Source organism: Triticum aestivum, chromosome 1A (genome assembly GCF_018294505.1).
Source record: "Triticum aestivum cultivar Chinese Spring chromosome 1A, IWGSC CS RefSeq v2.1, whole genome shotgun sequence".
In the NCBI taxonomy this organism is placed as follows: domain Eukaryota; kingdom Viridiplantae; phylum Streptophyta; class Magnoliopsida; order Poales; family Poaceae; genus Triticum; species Triticum aestivum.
The window spans coordinates 506983299-506992070 of NC_057794.1; the positions used below are offsets into that span (position 1 = coordinate 506983299).

Below are 8772 nucleotides of genomic sequence, written 5' to 3' on the forward strand. Positions count from 1 at the left end.
AGCGAGAGGAGGAAGAGGAGCCTGTGGCTCAGAATATTTCATTTCAAGTCCTCGATGCCTATCCACAACGAGACGCCTCGCTTATATACTCGCGAGTGCCACTCGAACTCATACGGCCCACGGCCCACTCTTACAAGGCTCACGGCCCCCAAGCACACACTTGAATTCAAACACTCCCGCAACTACTTTACGCCTTCTTCGCGCCTTCTTTACATCTCCCTTGTCTTGCCCGCACCTTTGGCACCTCCAGAGTACTGACACAATCTTCGGGTCTACAAATCATCAAGCACTAACAAATTAAAACCCCAGGAGAATACATCCAGCAGGACGGTTGCAGCAAGTCTGGCAAGTCCTTTGTCAGGTATAACGATTCGCTTAGGATGACAATTAACAATCAGGATGACAATTAACAATCGATACATGCAAGGTACAATATGTCGGCAGCAAACAGAATGGGGCTACCATCAGCAAGAGTAATCATTTTTCCTTCAACATACCAGCACGAGTCTTGCAGACAATCTCGAAAAAGAGCAAGATGGTTTCAAGAAAAGAAAAACACAGGATAGGCTGGACATCTTGTTTTCAGTCTCGTATACAACATATACAGGCTCGGAAATGATACATACACAACAAAACCAGCGACTCTGGCTTCAACTCTGCAGTAAGAAGAAAAAACTTATCACAGTGGAGCTTCGGGATCTGGATTCTCTCCTAACTAACAAGACTGGGGAAATTGCAAGACTACTCCGCCGATCAATGTAACAGAGAAAATTGCTAGAATTCTCCACCGATCAGTGTTCTGATACAAAAGAGACATATTCCATTGCAAAAAGGGGATTATTCGCCACGTAAATTTACTACAGGAGATATTTGATGTGGTTGGTGCTGCAAGCGAAAGGCTGGAGCTCCACCATAAGTTCGTCTTGGTATAGTAAATAGCACACTGTTGCTGTTGCTATGAACCTCAGAAACTTACACTCAGAGCGATCTGCTGGCTTAGCAGGGACAGAAAGTTCGTCCTTCAACATAAAAGAGAGATCATGCATCTGAGACATCAATTTCTCCACATTTGCATTGCCAGCTTCTGATTTTGGTCTGGAGTTACTGTCATGACTTGTTGCAGGCAATGCATCAACATCACCCATCTGCTGCATTACGCCCATCCTGCACATGGTGAAAACGTGTAATATGTGATCAATCATATATCACGAACGGGATTGAGTGAGATACTAAACATTATACAACATGGCCTGCAATATATCTCACAACCAACCATTCACCTACTTCGTTCTGGCAATTGTAAGGATGAATTGACCTAAAAAAGGAGCAAAATGCAACAACAAATAGGCACGCGACTAAGGGTGCTGCTTGCTGGTCAGAAATTCAGAACCAGGTTATGAAGTGGATTATTGGTAGTGTGGCTTCAAATGGTTTACCACTGAAAAATAACACGAATTTTGAACCTATGGCTCAATGTAAACATAGAAAGAAAGCCCCAGGAAACAGGATATTCGGAAAAAAAAACTAAAAACAGTTCAAAATTTTCTGAATTTAGTGGAAAGAAAAATGTGTGTTCTAAATGCCACGCGTATTACGTTTTGGGCCACATTTGCGTGTATACGTGCGATACGAAGGGCCGATGCCTGCACGACCGGTTCCCATAGACATGCCACTCCAGGTTTTCTTAAGAGAAGTCGCCACTCTAGGTTCTCTTAAGAGAAGTCATGCCATGACCAAAGATGGAGAAGTCCAGGACTTGCATGCCTAGAAGAAAGATGGAGGACGGTGCCCACCAACCAAGACCCCTATATAAGGGCGTCCCCATGAAACGATTTAGGACCTTCAACCTCTTGAAAACACTAGAAGTGTAGTTTAGCATATTATTAAATCCGATCCTGATATCCCGCCAAGATCATCCATCACCATTTCTGGCGGCTTGACCCTCAACTCGCCAGATACGCGCCATTGTGCATCTCCGTTGTAATTCATATTTGATATAATCCCATGTAAGCATGAGTAGGCTTGTTACTCGCCACGCGAAGGCCCGAACCTGGGTAAAACTTGTGCCCCCTGTCCATCTAGTAACCTGAGGTGACATCATACAAATCCACATACGTTCACCATATTTATGTTAAGTACATCATGAAACACCATTGACAGCTGACGCCGAAAATGGGGAACCTCGCGCTACTAGATCGGATATGCCGTATTTAGCCTATCATCAAACTTGAACTCCACTATCTTCGCCGACACAATCGCCTTTTCTATCTTCACCGATATCATTGGCTCCACAGGGCGAATACATCAACCCTACTTCACACGATGAAGACAGAAACCAGGCTATGGGCGGCGGTGGGTGTGAGAGGTCTAGCATTTTGCTTCCGGCGATGGTCGCACCTAGATATTAGAGGCATCATGTCGTAATTCCCAAGTGTTGCCCTTCTTATGGCTTGTACAAACTCTTCTTTCAATCAGTGCATTGAGTAGCAAGGCTTTTACATTTTCTCGAGAGAAAAGAAGTTGCTAAGTAACTAAACATTTGTTAAAATATATCATAAGTTAGCAATGATTGGATCCAATATTCCCTGAATACTAATGTGTTTACCAAATACGAAATCAAGGCATTGCGTTCACAAAAGCTACACCTGGGCTCATCAAAGTCCAGTATGAATTGTTACCAGCACAAGTCGAACAAACAAGTTGCCTAAACCATTCTAGTAAACCTATTAGTATACATCCTTGTATTTCATATGATGGAAGCTCAGATGAAACATACCAGTGACAGTGATAGCTGCAGCGCACAAGCTTAGTTTAGACTAATCTTTACACGCAGAAACAACTAGTTGCCTACCTGTGCCGAAATTTGGGCTTTGCCATGAAAATAACAAGGAAAATGGTGCCAACCTTCTGCAAAAAACACTTACAGGGTGCCAAGCTATGATGCATAAATAAGGATCTGGGCTTGTCTAGCCTTGGTCCTCAAGTTAAAAACTACACATTTATTTGACCATTTCTATATTGCTTTAGAAGCATCAAGCATAATTAATCAAGTATACAGTAATCCCCAATCTATGAACACAAGAATATGCACTCAGCTTAAAAAATGTACACTATCACTAACCTTTCGTGTTCACCAGGTGGAGCTGCATTTGCTTCATTAGAATTATCTTGTTTATTATGTATTTGGCGTTGGGATGGAGCAGACTGTGCAAAGCTTCCAAATTCCATCCCTGTCATATCAGCCGTCAATACTGAGGGTTTACCAGACAATGGAGCACCTGGCCGACCTTGTAAGCTTGTTTCCAGCTCAGGAGAGTTTTTGAAATCTTGCCATTCATCAAATGGGTCATTATTTGCATTTATCTGCTCAAGGTTCTTAAACTGCTCTGTATGGCTTGAAGACCACAAGTCCACAGGTTCAGTTCCTGAAGGATCTTTGACGAACTGTCCTTCCACAGGAATTTTCATATTTCCCTGTGCTTGACCAAAACTAGCAAAATCTTGCCATGTATCGGGTGAGTCATGAATTCCACTAACATCTTTGCTGCAGCTGTTAGATTCCTTGATATTGCTGGTTAGCCACAAATCCATGGAGTCAATTTCTTTAGCAGGCACAGACGAGGCACCAGTCATTTCTCTCCCAAGATTAGATATGTTTTCCTGTTGGTGACGTGGTGCGGCAACATCTTGCCAAATATCAAATGTATTGTCTTCCATATTTGTTGAAACTATATTTGTAGTTTTGTTACTGCTGACATTTGCTGGTAATTGCACAGGGCCAGTTCCATCAAGCTGCTCAAATGAAATATCCATTAGTTCACCACCTGCATTATATGAACTTTGCTGTGTTTGATCTGAACCAGCAAAACCTTGCCAATCATCCAGCATGATATTATTCCTATTCACCAAGCCAGTATTACTTGATTCCCTAGTATTTTCTGTGAACCATGAGTCCACATCTATTTCTCTGTGACTCACATGTGAAACTTCCGTCAATTTTTCAGCTTCATTGAATGAAGCAACCTGTGCTTGACCAGGGGTGGTAAAATCTTGCCAGTCATCAAAAGAATCATCAGTTTGCTCAACAATTTCTGTAGAATTATGTTCTTTGACATTACCAACAGGCCATAAATCAACAGCATGAGCTTCTAAAGAATGTTCTAGCTCTGCAACTGGATTTCCCAAACCATCTCCTTGACCACTCGATGATCCTTCCACCAGGTTCACTGAATCTCCTTGAGCAGAACTTTGTGCAAAAGCTTGCCAATCATCAGAATCTGCAACATTGTTGGATGATTCTGTGCTTCTTATGGGCAAGGGGTCCGTTCCTTTTATTTGTGAGGAGTCGCTCACAAAAGGCCTCTCTGTATGCTCTCCGACATCTGATAGTGTGCCCTGATTTCCACCTTCTGTAAATTCTTGCCAGTCATCAAAAGCTTCATCAGTACTGACTCCGATGTCACTCCTTCCAGACAATCCACTGCTCTCAACTGAATTCTTGTTAAGGGAGGACCCGGTGAACTCAGCAACATTGTTTCCAGCAACCATCCTAACGTTAGTCTCTGCATTAGCTGGGACAGCCTTTTGAACGGAAAGGTTGTCTACATTTAATGCTGAAGCTAAATCTTCTGATTCTATGTTTGTTTGATTTCCAGCAGCTAATACCGGTCTGATGGCAGTCCCAGAAACTGGAAAATTAGAAGGCTCGGCAACTGAAGCGCTCTTAAATAGGTCCAGTTGCTTAGAGTCTCCAACAACACTCTCTGAGCCAGTAGACTGAAAGTGAGCATCCCAATTTGCAAATGCCGTAGTAGCTTCCATTTGATTTGTGCTTTGAGAACCTGTTTTTGTCCCAAAGGAATCAAAGCCTTTCGATGTAATATGCATCTCTGAGCTACTGGATTCATGACTTCTGCTATGCTTTTCCTGCACTATAGTATGAGTTGGAGGAAGAGCAGCAGCGGTGGCAGCTATCTCCTTTTTCCTTTCAATGGAAAATGAGTCCAGGTTAACACCAGGCAAATTTAGTGTGCATGCAACTGATGGTTGTTTGTTGCTTGTGGAACTTCCAGATATTTCCCTATTCTCTGGGGGGAAAGTAAGTTTTAAGTCCAGAAGATCAGATAAGACCAACCCACTCTTTGGTGTCTCCTTGCTTTTATTTGAATCCGTAGAGTCGCCATCAAATTCTACGAGAGCCTGAATGAGGGGCAAAAACAACCATCAGTTACAGATAGCACCAGGGTTAAGATTCAGATATCAGACTATGTATCCTGCATACACAGTTTAAAGACAGAAGGGAACTCTAGTGAGATCTTGGAGAGGTAAATACCAACAACAGAGATGCCTTAACTTTCATTGATCTAGACTCCACAAGATCAACCGAGTTTAATGGGAGCTCAAGCTTACTGAAACTATGCAGATTCCAGTATTACAATGGTAAGTAAGAGCCATGCTCTCGATGGCACATGCAGCACATGCTCTAGAAATGGCTTTAAATCGTCCATGTGGTGAGTGACCGAGTAAGCACCCAAACAACTACATGGTATATAGCTATATTAGTCACAATACATCTAGATAAGCATGTTGACAGATTTACTAAAATACGAATCATACTTTAGACAGCATTTGAGACAACTAATGCATGGTTCCTAAACATTTGTGTCATTCAACATCGGGCGTGACATCAAACACTGTGTCAATTGAACCACTGTTATATGTTATAAATCTTAATAAATCTATATAGATCTAGATTTATTAACTTTGAGAAATATGTGATAAGACAGATTCGCTTAGGCCACAATGGAGATAAATCTATATCGTTTCAGCTTCTTGGTCAGAAAATATGTGCCCTAGGGCATGTATGAGGAAGCTTTGTAGGGCAGCTTCCCTGTTGCTTTTACCAAAAAAAATGAAAGGAGAGAAAATGCTTCTCCATTGGTCTAGTATAAGGCAGAACTTGTTGTAATGGTCAAGCAATCATATCTGAGAGGCATAGGCTCCTCCCTTGGACGATCTTTGGGTCTACAAATCATCAAGTGCTAAACCCCAGGTTAGTAAATACGGCAGGACCAAGACTAATTAGATACTAGACATGCATCTACTTTAGGGAACTGAAGCTGCGGAAAACAGTTTCTCAACAGCTCTCCAATTTAAGCTGCGGCTTAATAAGAAAAGCTTCTAGTTTCCAACTTGATGTAACTGAGGTTTCTCACATTCTTGAGAATATGCTGTTATAAGGTCATTGTGAAGCAGCACAAGGTTGTGGAGGAACAACTCCACCTTGCTGCTACAAAGTGTACAGCACTAGTGTTGAAGGAACTACTTCGACGTGATGCGCTAGATAAGATATCGCTCTAGAGGCAAATATAGGCCGATACTGCAGCAGGAGTTCACTCCAAAACTCCTAGAACACAAGTAATAATAGAAGATCTTAGATAAGAACACCAGGTTCATAGGTAGTGGGTACATGGGCTGAGTTACAAACTAGTAGTGAGGACCTCTATTTATAGGCTTTGTGAAGCCTTCACATCTCAACTTAAACTCATAAATAGAAGATCCGAGAAAACATTACTTAAGGTTCAGCTTCTACTCGCAGCTAGAACACTCCGAAACCATTATTTAAAGGTTAAGAAAACAAACAAATAAAACAACATATGACTTAACGACCAATTTATCTAGAATGGGGTAGAAGCATCTAGAAGCTTCTGGTTTTTTTCTTTACTTTTATATATTGTACCTCATCCCATTGTTTCCAAACACATAAGGTATATATCATAAGAAGGACTATGGAACTTCTAGATCAATAATTCACCTAAAGTAATGCAGTTGTCTTCTAGGAGAGCGGAATCAAGCAAGAAATTTCCAATTAGGCTACTCAGATCACACAAAAATAAATTGCACAGAACAGGTACTAAAATCCAGTGGGAGGCTCAACCGTCGCATCATGAATAAACCGAGTTAGGGAAGGATTGCTAAGATACCGTTGCTACAGCCCTGTGAAGCAAACAGTTTTTCAATTCTATGAATTATTTTGTGGAAGAAACATGCAAAAAAGGTTACTCCTATTATATGGATCGGAGGGAGTATTAACATAAGGAATGGTTGTATTGAAAAAGAAACTGGAAATTGGTGACCTGGCAACGTTTTCCTATTAGACCATAAAATGATTAATTTCAAATGCATTCTGTACATTACACTTTCTTCACAACAACAAAAAAATATCCTACATAATAAGCTAATAACTCTGAAAAAGAGGAATTGCATTGCAGTTGAAAAGACTCAGATTTAACTACAATACGCATGTTGGAGAACATGTCCTGTGCTTGATAGTATGACATCACTTTCTTTTTAGTTATATAATCCTAGTGGCCTAGACGAGAATTTCTTTCATGACTAAATTGGGAAATCCAATTCCACAGGTCCAAGCCACATCTTCTGCTACAAACAAAGACTTGTTTGCAGTTCCTCCATTTCTCTTTTAAACTTCTAGTTCCTTCTTTGGAAGAAAAAGAAACAGCAAACGTCTCTAAACTCAAATGGCACTCGCAATTCTGCCAAATTTTCCATCTTATTACATCCACATAAAAGAAAGCCTCATTTCCATGGTTCAGCTTTATAAACAAGCATCCCATTATTTCGACTTAGTGCTTCCCTATTTCCACATGAACCCTGCCACTAGAGATCTTAAGGGAAGAGACCGAAATGCCAAATCTACGGCTTTCCACTACGAAGGAACGGCATTCCACTGGTATAACAATAACAGATCGATGGAAACAAACGAAGCCAGAAAAGGAGCTCACAGATCCATCAAGCCGGAGCGAACCGAGGAGCCACTGGTAGGCCGCACTGCCTCGGAAGGCGATGTCATCGCCCTCCCCACGCCTAGGGGACCCGCAGTAGACGCAGACGGCGGACTGCGCGCCGCGGAGGAGGCCACCCGCCGCGCCGCAGCGCCCGCACAGGAGCTCCGGTGAGGCATCGGGGTCGAAGGCAGCGACGGCGTCGGCGACGGAGGGGAAGGGAGGGGCAGGGGGCGCGGCCGTGGTGCCCTCCCGAATGGAGGATAGGAGGCGATGGATGGTGGCGGTGGGGATCTCCATCGCCGGGCGCCGGAGGGGGTCCGATTCGTGTTGGGCAGTTCAGCTGCTCTCTCCGGTGATGAGATGGCACGTCTGGGGAAAGAAATTACCACACGGGTCGATGCTCTTCGTCGGTCGGTCGATCGCAGCTTGGGGGCGGCCACCCCAGCCAGCCGTACGATCAGGCTTCTCTACACCATTGGATCGGCTTTTCCCACCCCCTCATCTCGGTCGCGTCTGGCTCGCAGCTCCACCAACCCTCGGTTGCAGCTTCGTCGTCTCATCTCCGTCACGGATGGCTCACCATACAGTGGGGCGTCGCCTGGAGCACCGGGTTTGCAACACGCGACTATGATCTCGGTGAGCAATGGGTACTCGATACAAGCGTTGTTCAATTATTCGTCCGATTATTTAGATAATGGGACAGTTAATCACTACTCGTAGGGTGGCCGACTCGAATAGCACCTACTCATCGCGTTAACTTGCCGGCCGATTAAATGGCTTGTCAGACCAATTAATTAGTTGTCAGGCCGATTAATTGTTGATGGCCCGATATAGAGTGGGCAAACAAAGCCCAATTATTTGGCCTGTAACCCTTCCCAACCCCTCCTGCTCCTAAATAGCTAGGGAATGGCCCTCCTCCCACCCCCTCCCGCTTCTCTCATCCCCACCCGACCTAGATGGCGGTTGG

The 8772-nt window shown here is 43.4% G+C and overlaps 1 protein-coding gene across 1 annotated transcript; it reads right to left on the reverse strand.

Moving 5' to 3' along the window:
- Positions 1-467: 467 nt before the first annotated feature.
- Positions 468-8177, reverse strand: LOC123061006 (uncharacterized). The gene is made up of 3 exons (XM_044483894.1): positions 7803-8177; positions 3122-5199; positions 468-1164 (listed from the first exon to the last, which is right to left on the reverse strand). The coding sequence occupies exons 1-3, from the start codon at positions 8100-8102 to the stop codon at positions 858-860; spliced, it is 2685 nt and encodes an 894-aa protein (XP_044339829.1). The 5' UTR covers positions 8103-8177; the 3' UTR covers positions 468-857.
- Between the last annotated feature and the right edge of the window lie 595 nt (positions 8178-8772).